The 19,425-nt window shown below is 42.5% G+C and overlaps 1 protein-coding gene across 1 annotated transcript; it reads left to right on the top strand.

Moving 5' to 3' along the window:
• Positions 1–5,772: 5,772 nt before the first annotated feature.
• Positions 5,773–8,889, top strand: LOC126981656 (uncharacterized). Its single transcript, XM_050833090.1, has 2 exons — positions 5,773–6,869; positions 7,057–8,889. Exons 1-2 carry the CDS (start codon positions 6,715–6,717, stop codon positions 8,099–8,101), a joined length of 1,200 nt encoding a protein of 399 aa, XP_050689047.1. The 5' UTR covers positions 5,773–6,714; the 3' UTR covers positions 8,102–8,889.
• Positions 8,890–19,425: the final 10,536 nt, after the last annotated feature.

Genomic DNA, 19,425 nt, shown 5'->3' on the forward strand with positions numbered 1-19,425 from the left:
TCAGGGAGTTTATTATTCATAGGGAGGAAAAGCAACATGTCTCGGCCAGTCTGCTTGCAGTAATTCATAGAATAATGTATAGACAAACGTCCATGCTCCAAACTCCTTTCCCCTCTGAGGCCTTTCCCTTGACATCACTTCGATGAGTATCAGTCAGCCGGACTTCGGTCCTTGCGAGTTTTCTGCGAGCCACTTTAACAAATTTATGGCTAAATCTTACATATTGACTTTGTCTTCTAAATGTAGTGTTGGGCAAATTGGCCAAGAAAATAATTATAGATGTGGAATTAAACGATAAGCACAAGCAGCAAAGAAGCTGCCGTTGATTCCTGAATTGGTAATATATGACATTTCTTAGAGCCCCGTTCACACTGTGCCGACTCTGGGCCACGACAACCCAGCGACTTTTGCATTTGACAAGTCGGCTCCCACGCTCCAAGAATTTTTTGGCGTCTTGGTGTCGGCTACCATGATTGCCGACTGTCTGGGACATTCTGCCAACTAGTTGGCAGAATGTCTGCGACATGCTGCCAACTAGTCTCGAGACGAGTCTCAACGGTGATTTTTTAAAATGGCGCCATGTCTACGACAACCACGAATCTGCCGACCGATTGGCCGACAGTCGCAGGACGGTCTTGACGACAGTCTTCCAGACTGTCTGTCAACTGGTTGGCCGACTAGCTGGCCGACAGTTGCCAAGGAGTTGACCGACGATCTTCGCGACTGTCTTGGCGACTGTCTTGGCGGCAGCCTTGCCGTTCCTTAAAATACGGAATCGCTTTGTATTCGAAAATGAAATGTATCGTTCCGTTTTGAACCAATAGGGAACAGCATTTGCTCCGAACGGTATTTTGTTATCTGAATGGTCAAGCAGATAAAATTCAGTATCTTAAAATTGTAGTGAGCGCATTTTTCGGTTAATCACAAAACCAGCCCGTAAAATTTGTCAAAGGTTCGTCCTAAAATACGTGTAAAATACGCACGTAACGTCCCTCCCCCCTCCCTCTTGCCTCAACCAGCAGCGTGCTGCGGCTGTCACTCATTGCATGCTCGAGAAATTTTAGGGTTGCCACCCGTTCCTTTAAATATGGATCCATTCCGTACTGGAGAGTGAGAGTTGCATTCCACATTTTTCTGACCTCAGGGTGGCAACCCTAGTTGTGTCATTCAACACAAGAGGGATCGAGGCAAGAGAAGTGTGTGCGTACTGTGCGGCTCCCAAGTTTGTGCCAGCGAATATATATAACTAAGCCCAGAAGTTGTTATTGTGCTTGTAATTGCAAAATAAAAATAAAAATTTCTTGATGGCGGCAGTGTTAGCCAATATTTCTGAGCCGACAGTCGTCACGAACGTCCTTCATCAGGCAAAGACTGTCGTCACGACAGTCCTTCATCATTCTTAAGTAGTCGGCACAGACGAATGTGCCGACAGGAAACTGTAAAAATTTGAAAAATGGCCCCGACAGTCGTCACGACTGTCTCAAGACAAGCCAAGACTGTTGACGACAGTCTTGACGACTGCCCCCGACCTCCCTCAGACCTCAACCGGAAATGACAGTTGGTCCAGACTCTTGTCGACTCTTGTCGTGAAAGTTTAGCATGGAATACTTTTTTTGCGCTAACCCTTACGACTCCAGACTCCCGTTACGACGTAAGCGCAGCATTCAGCAACAGTCTCAAGACTTCTTTCAAGACATGCCCGACCCTTTCACATCAACACCCAAGACCTCGTGTACCTTAAGCCCCAAATACACTGCCGAATTTTGGCCACGAACTTGTTGCCGAATCAGTTCGTGAAAAAATTTGGCGACCGGTTCGCTGACATGACCAAGATTCTTACAGTTCGTGACCATACAGCGACATGTCGGCGAATTTTCAAGACAATTCGGGGACATTTCGGAGACATGTCGCCGAATATTCGGCGTCCATGTCGCCGAGTTCAAAATCTGAAATTTTAACGGTTTTTTTTGGGGGGGGGGTCGCGGAATAACTGGCGACAAGTCTCCGAATTGTCTTCGTATGTCCCCGAAGTGTTGGCGACATGTCGGGGACAATTCTCCGACAGTGCCAAGATTTCTGACAGCTGATCATCTGATGCCCATGTGGCATATAAAAGCACGGGAATCCGGAGTGCAACACACTTCTTCATCGGCATCTGAAGAGCCCACCTTGTCTCTCACAACACTTGTTCCAGGGGAATGGCGATAGTGCGATCAAGTCGTCCCACTCGACCCTCTGGGGAACCCAAGAGCTATGGTAGACGCCCAGAATATCCTCGCCTACCTCATGGACTACTACAACACCAGGGCAGTCACCTGGCAGGACAGAATTGTGGGCAGTAAATACCGTGTGTGATAATATGTGTGGTATGATAGTATGTGTAATAAAATGTATAAATGTAACTTTTTTTTGTTTTGAACTCCTACAAATATTTTAGATTGGATGAATGTTTACGTAGCATTAATAAACAAAACAGTAAGTAAAAGAAGAAATAAATATAAATAACTAAAAATTAAACAAAGCTTAAATAATGGCAGAATAATGATATTAAGAAATAAATAAGGTAATAAATAGTACATGAATTATGAAATAAATGAAAATGTTGGTGTCCTACCTAGTTTATAAAGTCATTATTCTGTTTGTTTTCATATTTTCTTGTTTACTATTTATTATTATATTATTATTTTATTCCATATATATATATATATATATATATATATATATATATATATATATATATATATATATATATATATATATATGGATAGATAGATAGATAGATAGATAGATAGATAGATAGACCCCCGTGTACACCTCCACCGCGACCCGTTTGCCGTGTCGTAATTAATTCGCTGAATGTTCGCCGAATATTCGGGGACATGTCCCAAAATGTCGCCGACATGTCACAGACAATTCGGCGACCGATTCGCGGTGTTCGGCGAATTGTCGCCGAATTTTGACTGTTGAAATTCTAATTTTATTGGCAAATTTGTCGCCGGCATGTCGCCGACTATTCGGAGACATGTCTCCGACATGTCGCCGAATGGCCAAGACTATTCGGGGACATGTCCCCGAATATTCGGCGAATTAATCACGACACGGCAAACGGGTCGCGGTGGGAGGTGTACACGGGGGTCTGTCTATCTATCTATCTATCTTTCTATCTATCTAACTAGCTAGCTATTTATGTATTATCTATCTATCTATCTATCTATCTATCTATCTATCTATATCTATCTATCTATCTATCTATCTATCTATCTATCTATCTATATATCTATATATCTATATATATATATATATATATATATATATATATATATATATATATATATATATATATATATATCTATATATACGGAGTAAAATAATACTATAATAATAAATAGTAAATAAGAAAATATTAAAAACAAGAATAATTGTGAATTTATAAAATTGGAATGGAACTAACATTTTCATTTATTTCATAATTAATTTACTATTTATTACTTTATTTATTTATTAATATCATTATTCTGCCATTATTTAACCTTTGTTTCATTTTCAGTTATTTAAATTTATTTCTTCTTTCAGTTCCTGGTTTGTTTACTGATATTACGTAAACATTCATTCATTCTAAAATATTTGTAGGAGGGCAAAACAAAAACAAGTCACATTTATACATTTTATTACACATACTATCATACATATTACCACACATATTACCACACATGGTATTTAATCGCCCACAATTCTGTCCTGCCAGGTGACTGCTCCCTGGGTGTTGTAGTAGTCCATGCGGTAAGCGCGGATTCCCGTGCTTTTATATGCCACATGGGCATCAGATGATCAGCTGTCAGAAATCTTGGCACTGCCGGAGAATTGTCCCCGACATGTCGCCGACACTTCGGGGACATGCGAAGACAATTCCGAGACTTGTCGCCAGTTATTCCGCGTCAAAAAAAACGTTAAAATTTTAGATTTTGAGCTCGGCGGCATGGACGCCGAATAGTTGGCGACATGTCTCCGAATTGTCCCCGAATTGTCTTGAGCATTCGCCGACATGTCGCCGAATGGTCACGAACTGTAAGAATATTGGTCATGTCGGCGAACCGGTCGCCGAATTTTTTCACGAACTGATTCGGCGTCAAGTTCGTGGCCAAAATTCGGCAGTGTATTTGGGGCTTAAGCCCCGTTCACACTGTGCCGACTCTGGGCCACGACTACCCACGACTCTAGGGTACACGAGGTCTTGGGTGTTGATGTGAAAGGGTCGGGCATGTCTTGAAAGAGGTCTTGAGACTGTTGCCGAATGCTGCGCCGAAGTCGTGACGGGAGTCTGGAGTCATGAAGGTTAGCACGACATGCTGGCAACTATAGTCTGTTCACTTAAGCTAGATTCCTGGCGCCTAGGCAGGTTGGTAAGCTTGCAGTTGATTGGCTGCTCCGCTCTCCCGCTAACACTCATGTCGGATCACATCTTGCATGCTCGAGTGAGACATGTTTATTATATGCCATAGCTCAACTCATACACGAGCTAGCCAGTTTTGGTTGACACCATCAGACTCAGCAGTGACTGTAGAATCAAGATGTAATGTAAAAACTCGACAAAACAAAAAAGAAAATGGTACTACGATGAGTTGAACCGTGAAGATGTTAAAAAAATGTTTATAACATGTTTTAATTATGCTCACTATTTTAAACAGTTGTTCATTGACTGCAGAAATATATTATTGCATGACGTAGGAAAATCTCTCATGAACACGATAGTGTGATCAGAATGCAGATAAAGCTCCACACATTGAAAACAGAGTTATTTATAGCAACATGCCACTCGTCCTAACCATCATGGCACGCGCGACACTCATTTTTTTAACATCATCATACAGGATGTCTCGAGCGCCGTGATGGTTGGGGCGAGTGAAATGTTGCTATAAATACCTCTGTGTTTTCAATACGTAGAGGTTTAACTGCATTCTGATCACACTATCGTGTTCACGAGAAATTTTCCTACGTAATGTAATAATATATTTCTGCAGTCAATGAACAACTGTTGAAACAGTGATAGTATAAAACATGTTATAAACATTTTTTTAACATCTTCACAGTTAGTGTACCTCGTGCACCTTGCTTGAGTCCGTCGGAACCATACCTGTCAAGTCTTGAGTTTTTTTTTACACAAACTTATGGTCTCTAACGCAAAATCTTATGGCAAGACACCACAGTAGCTTGACAGGCATGTGTTCGGTGATTATGAAGAAAGAGATAGCATGCAGACGGGAAGTTGGGTAAGTATGGATTTCCTGAAACGAATGCTCTCTCTCTCTCTCTCTCTCTCTCTCTCTCTCTCTCTCTCTCTCTCTCTCTCTCTCTCTCTCTCTCTCTCTCTCTCTCTCTCTCTCTCTCTCTCTCTCTCTCTCTCTCTCTCTCTCTCTCTCTCTCACACACACACACACACACACACACACACACACACACGTTTTTATCGCATTGTCTTCCTGTCATGCGGATAATGTTCACACTGATCCAAGGAGGAGAAAGAAGAGGATCACAGAGCAGTACCGTAAGCCGGTGTGTATGGGGGTGGCTCTTCTGAGTGGTATGTATACTTACTGTAACAGCTGACGAATGCGAAGTATCTAAATGAATGAAGACTAGATAGATTTATGGATTGGCAAGGCAGACGTTAATGTGTGTGTGCGTGTGTGCGTGTGTGTGTGTGTGTGTGTGGGTGTGTGTGTGTGTGTGGTGAAAACTGAGGCATTAGCTTTTTAAATAGTGGTTTGGGGTTCATATTCGCAAACATTCCGCGGCTTACACACTCACATTTGGTAAAGCTTTCGTAGAGGTTGTTAGTATTTCCATGGGCAGTTTTATGAGCCTAGTGATAGTTTGACAAGGCTTATGTGCAATGAATGCGAAAAACGCTCAAGAAAATCCGACTAATCTTCATTGTAAAGTAAGTTGAGTGCATCCGCTATAGCTGAGTGCGGCTTCTTTGTGGTCTTTGGATATAATTGCTGTGAGAGTCGAAGCGTATGATAATACGGGCCAGTCCAAAATAGAGGCTGGACAGATTTACAGATGGGGAGAGGAGATGGTGACAAACTACTTTTACTTATTATTCTCAGGAGCTGCCATATGTAGGTTGACTGGTTGGCCTCTTGTAGTCTCGTCATACCTTTTTTTGTATACTTGTGTGTTATTTATACAATCCTTGTGATTTGTTATATTGTTTGACAAGAAGTTACCTTCCCCCTCCTTTGTTGTATTTTTTCCAGCGATTAAAATAATAATTCAAAACATAGACAAGGGGCTTTAAAAAGGCAATCTGAGAAGTCATCCCACAGGATCGGATGGGACACGATTGAAAATCTAATGTTTCCAGGGTCCAGATATAGTGGATGTCACGTGATCCAGGCTGGTGCGAAAAATCTTTTATTATAAGGGTGCGGCCACACTGCCGGCGAGTCCCTCCCTAAAAGATTTACGAGCCAGGTTACGTAACACCAACTAAAGTGATCTGTGGACAATTGAGAAAGGGAAAGGAACTCAAAGATAGCGAGGTGAACCAACAACCAGGTGTAAGGGAACAGAGGCACAGATGAAAAGTCTTGACTGACGAGGAGGCGACTCATTACCTTTGTTTTCAGGGTCACGGACGAGAATGAGGCGTCTGAAAGGTCTTGACCTAAGTGAAGACGACTAAAAGTATATTAAGGGTCAAGCGACCGAATGGTGAATACAATGGAGTGTACTGAGCTGGACAATGGCGCGGTGATCACCTACCAGATAATCCTGCCCATGCTGGTGGCGGTAGGCTTGGTTGGCAGCGCCATCAGCATCATAGTGCTCAGCAAACCCAGCCTCAAGAACGTCATGGGTAACAAGTCAGTGTCGCGCGTCACTGTGTTGTTTGAGTAAACTGTTTTATACCACGGCTCTAGTCATATTTGTCAGTATATAGTCGTGCTCACAATTATTGAGCAAGATTGTTTGTGTGTGTGTGTGTGTGTGTGTGTGTGTGTGTGTGTGTGTGTGTGTGTGTAACAGACCTTGAGACACTCTCGTCCGCAGGTACTTCCTGGCACTATCGTTGTGTGACCTGTTCCTCATCTTCTCATACATCATCATCGCCGCCACGGCCAATGGTTGTGTCCTCAAGAGCTACGCATCAGCCTGGTACTTCGCGCACTTTGGTTGGAGCGTCACATGCACAGTCCACGCGCTGGGAACCTACATCGTCATCTTCATGTCACTGGACCGGTTCGTGGGCGTGTGGTTCCCGATGTGGTTCGTGGCGATAACTCAGCAGCCTTTCAACATCAACAAGAAGCTGTTGTTTGCTACCGTGCTGTGCTTCGGCCTGCACGTGCCCTACATGGTGGACGCCGAGGTGCTGTGCGTGGAACCGTCCGTCAACAAAACCAGGGCCTACGTCGTTCATGCGAAGGACATCTGCACCAGCGACCTCTACAACTCCAACGACGGCTTCCAAAAGAGTTTCAAGGAGCCATGGCACGAAGTGTACCGCTGCATCTATAGCCTGCTGGTGCGCTGGCTGCCCTGCGCCCTGCTGATCGTCCTCAACTTCGGACTGGTGCTGGCGGTGGTCACCGGGAGGGTGAAGCTACCCCGGGCTCAGGGTGAGGTAGAGGCCAAGGCGTCAAAGGTCGAGGCGGGAAAGCAGCGACAACTCAAGAAGAACAAACAGGAGAAGGTGTTAGTGGCAACAGCCATAGCCATGACGGCCTCGTATGTGGTGATGACGATGCCCATCACAATCTTCCTGACAGGCTACGCTAAGCCCAACGCTACACGCTGCACGGAATCTAGCCCCGAGGAGAATCTGAGGCACGTGGGGAACATCACCCAGATGCTGGAGCACGTGCTGCACGGCGTATACCTCCTCCTCATCAACCCGTCCTTCCGAAAGGAGCTGCTCTGCCTACTACGGTGCAGGAAGTCACCCAGCGATGAATTTTCAAGCAGTGATCCCCCTTTCAGCAGTGCCTCCCGCTCCTCCGTCAACCTTTGCAGGGACTCCATGGCCCATTCACAGCTTTACAGACTTACATTCGTTGAGACCGTGGTAGAAGAGACTTTAGAAGAGTCCAAATAACTCGGCAGAGAATCTGTAAAAAAGACCTCGGAAAACTTTGTCACTCTGTAGTGACAATTCAGAGGAGGATTCAGAAAAGTACAAGTCATTCTGCAGCGACACGGTAGAAGAGACCTTAGGAGACAACAAATCATTATACTGCGACATTCTAGAAGAGACAGCAAGAGAGTGATTGTGCAACCGGAACCTCAGCCTGCCAGACGGTAGCCAGGCAGGGTAGTGCCTTAAGCCCCAAATACACTGCCGAATTTGGTCTCACGAATGTGCGCGAATATGCAAGACATCCTGTGTCGCGAACAAGTTCGGCATCTTTGTTGCCTGTTCTTGGCCGTTCGGGGACATGTCTGCGTCCACCACACGACTTTTGACAATTGGTCACGACCGCCACGAAAGTTTCATGTTGCATGAAAAATTCGCGGCCGTTCGCCGAATGTGCACGAATACAAAATGGACGCCGAATTGTCGCCAACATGTCGCAGACAATTCGGCGTCCGATTCGCGGTGTTCGGCGAATTTTCGCCGAATTTTGACCGTTGAAATTTAAATTTTATTGGCAAATTTGTCGCCGACATGTCGCCGATTATTCGGGGACATGTCTCAGACATGTCGCCGAATGGCCAAGACTATTAGGGGACATGTCCCCGAATATTCGGCGAATTAATCACGACACGGCAAACAGGTCGCGGTGGGAGGTGTGCACGGGGGTCTGTCTATCTATCTATCTATCTATCTATCTTTCTATCTATCTATTTATGTATTATCTTTCTATCTATCTATCTATCTATCTATCCATCTATCTATCTATCTATCTATCTCTCTCTCTCTCTCTCTCTCTCTCTCTCTCTCTCTCTCTCTCTCTCTCTCTCTCTCTCTCTCTCTCTCTCTCTCTCTCTCTCTCTCTCTCTCTCTCTCTCTCTCTCTCTCTCTCTCTCTCTCTCTCTCTCTCTCTCTCTCTCTCTCTCTCTCTCTCTCTCTCTCTCTCTCTCTAAATATATATATATATATATATATATATATATATATATATATATATATATATATATATATATATATATATATATATATATATATATATATATATATATATTTATATATATATATATATATATATATATATATATATATATATATATATATATATATATATATATATATATATATATATATATATATATATATATATATATATATAAATATACGAAATAAAATATTACAATAATAATAAATAGTTAACAAGAAGATATGAAAAACAAGAAGAATCATGAATATATAAAATAGGTATGGAACTAACTTTTTCATTTATTTCATAACTAATTCACTATTTATTACTTTATTTATTTCTTAATATCATTATTCTGCCATTATTTAACCTTTGTTTCATTTTCAGTTATTTAGATTTGTTTCTTCTTTCAGTTCCTGGTTTGTTTACTGATATTACGTAAACATTCATTCATTCTAAAATATTTGTAGGAGGGCAAAACAAAAACAAGTTACATTTATACATTTTATTACACATACTATCATACATATTACCACACATATTACCACACATGATATTTACTCGCCCACAATTCTGTCCTGCCAGGTGACTGCTCCCTGGGTGTTGTAGTAGTCCATGAGGTAAGCGCGGATTCCCGAGCTTTTATATGCCACATGGGCATCAGATGATCAGCTGTCAGAAATCTTGGCACTGTCGGAGAATTGTCCTCGACATGTCGCCGACACTTCGGGGACATGCGAAGACAATTCGGAGACTTGTCGCCAGTTATTCCGCGACAAAAAAAACGTTAAAATTTCAGATTTTGAGCTCGGTGACATGGACGCCGACTAGTCGGCGACATGTCTCGGAACTGTCCCCGAATTGTCTTGAGCACATGTCGCCGAATGGTCACGAACTGTAAGAATCTTGGTCATGTCGGCGAACCGGTCGCCGAATTTTTTCACGAACTGATTCGGCGTCAAGTTCGTGGCCAAAATTCGGCAGTGTATTTGGGGCTTTATTCCACTACATCACGAGAGCGGGGCTTGTGGGGTGGTGGTGGTGATATGTGTGTGTGTGTTCATTCAAAATAGACCTCAGCCGCAATTCATATTATTACAATGTACAAATAAATGCATTCATTATCGTGGAAGTGTTGTTTATTTTGCATGTATAGTGGAGCGGGCAACTCCAAACTAACAAGGAAAAAGTGCAAATGGTGATACTAGCTTGAAATCTGAAACAACAATTGTCCTTACTTTTTTTTTTTTTTTTCATAATCTACATCCGGTCACGCAGAATTCTTCCAGATTTCAAGACGGCCGCAATATTTTCAAAATAGCTACCTGTAAATTACGAGTCGAAGCCTGATCGCATTTATGAAGATTAATCGCATTTGAATTCACTAATGACTGTTTATTCATGTCAAACTATTGCAAGCAAGTCTTTAAGGAGTGGGGTTTTTTACAGCAGAGGAAACAGCTCAAGGGCAAAAATAAGAAACTAATGAAAAAAAGCCCGTTACTCACTGCCCCAATAATTGCCACCACCCTAATCCCTGCCCCCCAGCCTCGCCGCCTGAATGCAGTGCTCACAGTTAATGGCCGTACCCTTTTGCATGAATTTCAAACGAGGCAGCCCATTCACGGCCCAAATAGCAGTAACCGCGACTTTAAAAAGGTTAAGAGGAGTGGCCGAAAGATAGGTATATTTTGGTTGGAGAGGTGTCCTGATATCCTCCTTTTGAAAGAGTTCAAGTCGTAGGCAGGAGGAAATACATATGAAGGATGATTGTTCCAGAGTTTGCCAGCGTGAGGGATGAAAGAGTGAAGATGATGGTTAACTCGTGCGTAAGGGATTTGGACAGTAAAGAGATGAGCTTGAGTAGAAAGTCGTGTGCGGCAAGGCCGCGGGAGGGGGGAAGGCATGCAGTTAGCAAGTTCAGAAGAGCAGTCAGCGTGAAAATGTCGATAGATGATAGAAAGAGAGGCAACATGGCGGCGGAATTTAAGAAGTAGATGACTATCAGTAGGAGGAGGAGAGCTGATGAGACGAAGAGCCTTGGACTCCACTCTGTCCAAGAGAACTGTGTGAGTGGAGCCCCCCCACACGTGAGAAGCATACTCCATACGAGGGGGGACAAGGCCCCTGTATATGGATAGCAACTGTGCGGGGGAGAAGAACTGGCGGAGACGGTACAGAACACCCAACCTCGAGGAAGTTGATTTAAGGCGGCTTTACACCTGGCAATTCCTGGCCAGCAATACAGCCGCGACGTGCTGCCGGCAGCATTTTTGGTGTGGGTCTGGGTCTGGGAACCCTTCTCGCGGCAAGTTCTCTGCAGCTGAGCGTGTCCGTCTTGTATTGCCGACTGGCGGCTGGGTAAACAACATGTCGGCACCAATCAAACAAAAAATGACATGCAGATAACAAGATTTGGAGCCGGGAGGCCGAGGTACGTGGCATTACTAGAGGAAGTGAGGCATCATCGACACTTGTGGGACCCACAAGATAAGCTCTACAAGAGGCAGAGTCTGCGCAAAACAACTTTTGAGAGAGTGGCAGCAACACTGCGGGATGTTTATCTCTTTATCGAAGGAGGTAAGGAACGATTATTTTCGTGTATTATATAATCACACAATGTAATGCCTGGGGGTTGGGATGGCATGTTCCTCCCTTCTCCTTTGTTGTTAAATGCAATAACGAAGAGTCAATCAATCAATCAATACTACTTATGATAAAACTTGTTTACTTAAAATATTTCTACAATATAATTAGGCTAATGGACCAAACTCATTGTGGCTTTAAGATATGGTAGTAGCCTTTTGGGGTGTCTGGGATGAAATCATGTCCTTGCATTTACTAGCAGTTTACGTCTTGATGCTCCCGGCGGCTCCTCCCACGTGTGAAGCCTTGAAGGTACTTGCTCGAGAGCACCAGCCAGTCTAGCCGCTAGATCGTCGCGGCTGTATTGTAGGGATGGGCAGTTACCGTTAATTTGAGTACTAGTAGTACTGGTACCGAAAACTCAGGTACCATTAGCACCGGTACCGGTTACGGTACGAAGGAGTATTTTTTATCTCTATGACTTCGATGAAATTCCCAAATAAATTTCCTGTAAAGAAAACGCTCTCTCTCTCTCTCTCTCTCTCTCTCTCTCTCTCTCTCTCTGAATGAAGTGAATATTTATTTTCGTTAAAAAATAGCATGTACAGTTATTATGGATGTACTCGATCATAGTCTAATAACAATAACAATATTTATTAGCAACCTAAAAAGAAAAAGAATCGGACATGAAGAATTATCCAGTAACTCAATAAATAAATCAATAAGCAGGAGGAAATACATATGAAGGATGATTGTTCCAGAGTTTGCCAGCGTGAGGATGAAAGAGTGAAGATGATGGTTAACTCGTGCGTAAGATTTGGACAGTAAAGAGATGAGCTTGAGTAGAAAGTCGCGTGCGGCGAGGCCGCGGGAAGGGGGGAGGCATGCAGATAGCGAGTTCAGAAGAGCAGTCAGCGTGAACATGTCGATAGAAGAGAGAGAGAGGCAACATGGCGGCGGAATTTAAGAGATAGAAGACTGTCAGTAAGAAGAGGGGACCTGATGAGACAAAGAGCCTTGGACTCCACTCTGTCCAAGAGTACTGTGTGAGTGGAGCCCCCCCCCATGGGAGAAGCATACTCGATACAAGGGCGGACAAGGCCCTTATATATGGAAAGCATCTGTGCGGGGGAGAAGAACTGGCGGAGACGATACAGAACGCCCAACCTCGAGAAGCTGATTTAAGGCGGCTTTACACCTGGCAATTCCTGGCCAGCAATACAGCCGCGACGTGCTGCCGGCAGCTCTCGCTCTTGCTCTTGCTGTACAGGTGACCCGTTGGAGAGTCAGGCCTTCGTATCGGCACGCCCTGTAAAAATAAAAAAAACAACACAAGCAGTATCCATTTTTGGTGTGGGTCTGGGTCTGGGAACCCTTCTCGCGGCAAGTTCTCTGCAGCTGAGCGTGTCCGTCTTGTATTGCCGACTGGCGGCTGGGTAAACAACATGTCGGCACCAATCAAACAAAAAATGACATGCAGATAACAAGATTTGGAGCCGGGAGGCCGAGGTACGTGGCATTGCTAGAGGAAGTGAGGCAGCATCGACACTTGTGGGACCCACAAGATAAGCTCTACAAGAGGCAGAGTCTGCGCAAAACAACTTTTGAGAGAGTGGCAGCAACACTGCGGGATGTTTATCTCTTTATCGAAGGAGGTAAGGAACGATTATTTTCGTGTATTATATAATCACAATGTACTGCCTGGGGGTTGGGATGGCATGTTCCTCCCTTCTCCTTTGTTGTTGAATGCAATAACGAAGAGTCAATCAATCAATCAATACTACTTATGATAAAACTTGTTTACTTAAAATATTTCTACAATATAATTAGGCTAATGGACCAAACTCATTGTGGCTTTAAGATATGGTAGTAGCCTTTTGGGTGTCTGGGATGAAATCATGTCCTTGCATTTACTAGCAGTTTACGTCTTGATGCTCCCATCCTCCCACGTGTGAAGCCTTGAAGGTACTTGCTGAGCACCCAGCCAGTCTAGCCGCTAGATCGTCGCTTTATTATTTTATTTATTTATTGGAGTTACTGGATAATTCTTCATGTCCGATTTTTGCCTTTTGCTTTTTTTAGGAAGTTACTGTAATAAATATTACGGTTATTGTTATTGGGCTATGATCGAGTACCCATATCCCGAGATATCCACTCACTGCATGAGTAGTGGTAGTCTCTCTCCCTCTCCCTCTCCCTCTCTCTCTCTCTCTCTCTCTCTCTCTCTCTCTCTCTCTCTCTGAATGAAGTGAATATTTATTTTTCGATAAAAAAAAATAGCCAGCAACCTTAAGTTATTACAATGAATGTACTCGATCATACTCTATAACAATAACAATATTTAGTAGCAACCTTCAAAAAATCGGACATGAAGAATTATCAATAAATCCAATAAATAAATCAAGAGCAATCTGGTACCGGTTTCCGTACCGTGCTTAGCTGGTACCAATTAGGTACCGGTACTGGTACCGTTAGTACCGGTACTGGTACCTGGCTCCACCCCTTACCTCAGTATTGCCATGGTCAGGAATTTGCCAGGAATTGTGTAAAAGCCGCCTTTGGTGAGAGAGGAGAGGTGAGGTTTCCAGTTAAGATTTTGAGTTAAGAGGATAGACCGGAGGTCCAGTGCAACACGAGTGACTCCTTTGGCAAAAATGCTCGACAACTTAGTATTTATTACACTAGAAATGCAAAGCTTTTTTGAGCCATCTTGATTAATGTAGAATCACTTTGAAAGTTTAAGGACATGACCACATAGTGGACCACTAGGTCTCAGGGGTGTGTTCTGAATTTATATGTAAATCTATGTAAATCTCTCGTGGTCGTGGGGTAAAATTCTTACTCCAGCGAACTTCATTAAATTTTGTATAACACTGTTACCATGGCAACCCTTTCCATAATTTTCTTTATCACCATATGGGAAATATTAATTTTAACTACACTGCCTCTAAATCTTTTATACAATGCTGGCTCTACTCCTGAAATGTGTTTTCTTACGAAGAGAGATTTAACGTAACAAGAAGTTAGAAGTTAGATAAAATGACAGAGTTTAGCTTGGTAACTCTATTTTGTTGCCAGATCAGTAATAGTAGCTCGGTTTAAAGAGGCTCTGATGCAAACCAATCCTTTAAATCTGTCGCTGTCTTTCAAATCATCTCCTAGTATTTCGAGCGTCGTGGCTGGCTAAATTGAAGCGCACCATTAGTTTACGACCGCGTAGTATTGCGTCAGCAAAAAGAGAGGAACAATTATCATCTAACTGTTGTGATGTTTCGATGTAGGAATGTTGGGCCCGTGCTGGGTTGGTAGCCACTGAGCACCATGTCTCACATGTTATTGTTTTCCTGTCATCTACCGAGGCGATGTGGGGTCAACGCCTTTCTGCCGTGGAATGAAAGCTAATACGCACTGCTAGTTTGTGAAAGTATGTGAAGGCTAACCAGGCTATCCTGCTTAAAGTGAGGTGGGCCTGCCTTCCTGCTATTAATAAGCTGAGGTGTAGAATCAGACTGCTATAGCTGATTCGTGTAATTACGACAGGCAAAGGCAAGAAGTTCCATGCTGCCGATATGTGAGGATAATCTGTCTTTACAGCTGACTTTACTATGTCTCCCTGCAAGAAGAGTAGAACCCATGTCTCCTGCTGAATAATCCCCAGAGTCAGCCTCAGTTGAGATGCTAAAGCTGCCTCCCCTGCTGAGATCTGGTGGGCTGCAACTACCTTTCTTATTGTTGACAGGCCAACCTCCTTGTTAAGCTTTAAAGGCTATCCCCCCATCTACGGTGTGAGGCCAACCTCCTTGCTAAGATGTGTAGCCTGCCTGTGCTGTCTGTAAGGCCACAACATTTTTATTTGAGTTCTGGTCCAAGCTATGCATGAATGAGACTGTTATATATTCATGGCAGCCAAACAACTTGTTTACTTACTACTTCTAGTTGGCTACTACGGATAATATTCACAAAAGGGTAGCCTTCCTCTGGCAGCAGCGATCCAGCCAGTAAGTTACAGAAATATCTCCTCGCGAAATAAGTCGATATTCACTACATGCCTCCAATATTGCCCCCACAGAGAATAATAACCTGCCCAAGGTCTCACATACTGTTGTACTTCTCTTTCAGATTTGACCAGCACATCATACCTCTAATAACAGGGGGGGGTGCCCTTGTGTTAGAGGTTAAATTTATGTAAAGTTCAGGTTGAGATGGTTAAATATGTTCCCCACCCAAAACCCCAAATGTCTCTCCCATAGGTCCCCCAAATTGAACCTCTCTGCAAGCTATTTTGCAGCTGCAGCATGCGGAGGTGCAATAACAGGCATTGAAAAGTCAATCATTTAAGGGGTGATTTCCGGAGAAAACTACTATCTTCATAATAAACAAGCATCATATTTTTTGTCCAGATATAAGCAGTCACAACTCTACGAGAAATAGTAGGGTTACCCTTTCGTGAATAATCCCCCTACTACTACTTACAACAAGAATGAATTTTCTTTGGTTAGATTCAAAGTAACTGGCCAAACTTTCTTGCATGAAATCAGCATGTATTTTATATAACATCTTTTTAACCTTTATGAGGCAAAAGTATCAGCGCCAGTGGCAGTATCGCTCCAATTAGGTTAGAGGTGTCACTGAAAATGAAGCTTCTTTTAATCAAGTATGTTACTGGGAACTAAAGCAGCACCTCACTAAACTACTATAGCTGCATCTGTGGTAGCCGTAAGCCCTATCCATGATCATGAGTGACCTTGTTATTTCACCACAATTGATTTTAGTATTGTTTTTTTTTATGGCGGTAGTAATTTTATTTTTTTGGTGGAACAAAGGAGGAGGCCAATTAATGATAGGTTGGGAATTATTGACTAGGATTTATTATTTGCACATATCAGTTGATAGAGATGTCGTTGAGTTTTACTAAGACTATAACCAATGCTAAGTATTAGAACATATACCACATAAAAGCATGTCCCTAATGAAGTTTTACTCATGGAAAACTAAACCACTAACTGTTTTAAGACGTAATAGGGGGAGCAGCTTTGAAATTATACAAATAAGCTAGATCTATTTTTGGATATCATTCCCCTCATAGACAATCCAGTAAAAGCTGAAAATTTCCTGATAATAAATAGTCAATACAGGAATTTTACACTCAGGTCTCAAATTGATTATGAAATTTCACTTATAAATAAAATTAAGTCTTTGCCCCAAGCTGTTTCCATTCTTATATTAAATGCTAACAAGAAGGTGAGTTGCCCATTAACGAAAGTTGAGATTACTTTAGCGGAAGGAGAAGTAGGGCATGCATTGGCCTAGGCTAGAAGCATTTCTTGAAATCGTAAATGGCTGGATACTTTCCTGTACAGACCTCAGAGCACTGATGAGAGACAGATACCATGCAATTATATGCTATCATTGCAGAGATAATGACCATCTTGAGTTGCCAACTGTAGCACTGTAAAGAACAATAGAGGCCCAAAAAGTGTTACAAGTGCTCTGGCAATCATATATCAAAAGGATTGCCCATGACTGAAAAGAAATGCATAAATTGTATGTAAGGGTATCAGAGAGCTCTGAAATCTATCTGAACCCAGAATAACCAGTGTTGTGTAGTTCTTCAGACTGAAATTGAGAGAATTTGGTAAGCACTAAACCGATCGCTATGGCAATTAATTAAGTGTTTTGTACTCAAAGATAAATTGTGTGTGATAAGTGGTCAGTGAGTCGAAATAATCATTGGATATTTAATTGTGATAGTATAAAGAAAATATCAGACATGAAAGACTGATCTGATGCAAAGTTCATTAAAAAGAACATCTGTAGCTATTCAGGATATAAATTAAAACTCGCTCCTCACTTACTTACATTTGCGAATAAGTGCATCGAGAATTATTATCAAGCCTCAATATTGCAATTGTTGATGGCCCCTTGCAGAGCGCCTTTTCGCACTATGCAGTGGAGCGGACGCCGAAACCTCATCAACAGTGAAACTGTAATCAAATATTTGTAATTGCAAAATGCTAACTTGATAAGTACCTAATGAAGGATAGGAAGCTGTTTGCTACTTTCATGAACCTAGATAAGGCATATGACAGGTTTGACAGGAAGGTTTATGGGATGTTCTAAGGATATATGGGTGGGAGGGCATTTGGAGGGGATTAAATCCTTTTATACTCTATAAGGATGCAAGTGCCTCTGTACATATGAATGGTGAGTTGAGTATAAAGGAGTTTTGGTGTTGGTGTGGTGTAAGACAGCAGTGTGTGGTGTCACCATGGCTTTTAATGTGTACATGGATGGTTGTATTAGAGAAATGAAAGTCAGAGGTGGGGGAGTTAGGTCCAAGGCTGAAAGTTAGAGATACAGAGGAGTCTGGTGGCAGGCCTGTTTGCAGATGATACAGTATTGTTGGCAGAGAATGAGGGGACACTTCAGAGGATAGTGAATGAGTTTGACAGGGTGTGTAAGAGGAGAAACTTGAAAGTGAATGCTGGAAAGAGTAAGGATATGGTATTTGAGAGGGCAAGAGAGCAGACCATTCATTTTGCAAAGCCATGCAGAGTTAGAGCAGAAAGCACAAAGAACTGTAGGATATGGCAGGGGGAAGAGAATTGAGGGGGTGACTGAGTTTAAATATTTGGGGACAGTTTTATGGAAGTATGGAAGGTGAGGTGAGGGAAAGAGCAGTGAAGGGCAGATAGGTATAGTCTGTTTCACTAGGATATTACAGGCAGCCACACCTCCTCATGTTCTTAATTTTTACTGGCCATGTGGCAGCCAATCACTGCGCTGAAAAAGTTAGGTTAAGCTTGGCCCAGGAAGCTCGCTCTTGATCAAACTGCCTCACAGTGCTATGGGATGCATGAATAAAATATTTCTTCACCTCAATATTACCGTGAAATTTTAACAATGCAATTTCACCATTGAACATGTATAGTACCTAATGTATCAAGGATTATGATGAGACAAAAAATATAAGCTTAAGTACACTGTGAACTTGAATATAGCTAGAAATATAAACTTAATTTTATTGTATAAAAAAATATCTTAATTCCTTACATGACATCTACGAGAAAAAACAATTTGCCGTCTTGTGTTACAGAATGAATGTTATAAACAATGACTCACTGATGGCAAAGCTACTAAGAAAACACAGGCAGGCCTTGTATTCAGATATTATTAGAAAACTAAGAGCATTGCACAGAGTCGCGACGCCAGCGCCAAGGTGGCAACAAACTGGGTTCTGCACGGTGATTGGCTGCCACGTGAGGAGGACATAGCTAATCAAAATCAAGTGAAAAAAGAGAGCCATGGCCACCTGTAATATCTTACTGAAACAGACTATAGTAGGTGCGTTGGATATAGTTATGAGAGGAAGTGTGAGCGTGAGGGTAAAAAAGGGGCATAAGGAACAGTATTATGCTGCCAACTCTGTCACATGCATCAGAGATGTGGACATGGAATGCAGCACAGTAATTGAGAATGTGTAGGCACAGTAAAAATGAGCTATATAAGAGGTGCATGTTGTGTTTCAGGATGGGATGGAGAAGTAGTGAAAGTGTGTATGAGAGGTTTGATATGGGTGTGACAGCGAAGAGAGTGGATTGTTGAGTGGTTGAATGTGTGAAGTGTGGTATGTTGAGATGGTTTGAACATATGATGAGAATGAATTTATGAAGAGTGTATGAGGAAAGGACTTAGGAGGGGTACTTACAGAAGAGACCACCTGTGAAGTGGATCAATA

This window comes from Eriocheir sinensis, chromosome 49 (genome assembly GCF_024679095.1).
Source record: "Eriocheir sinensis breed Jianghai 21 chromosome 49, ASM2467909v1, whole genome shotgun sequence".
NCBI lineage: Eukaryota > Metazoa > Arthropoda > Malacostraca > Decapoda > Varunidae > Eriocheir > Eriocheir sinensis.

What these genes read in the sequence shown, in the direction of transcription:
- LOC126981656 (XM_050833090.1), top strand. Translation starts at nt 6,715, where the DNA reads ATGGTGAATACAATGGAGTGTACTGAGCTGGACAATGGCGCGGTGATC. An exon ending in AAGAACGTCATGGGTAACAA is followed by an intron (nt 6,870 to 7,056) that starts GTCAGTGTCGCG and finishes TCTCGTCCGCAG; the next exon opens with GTACTTCCTGGCACTATCGT.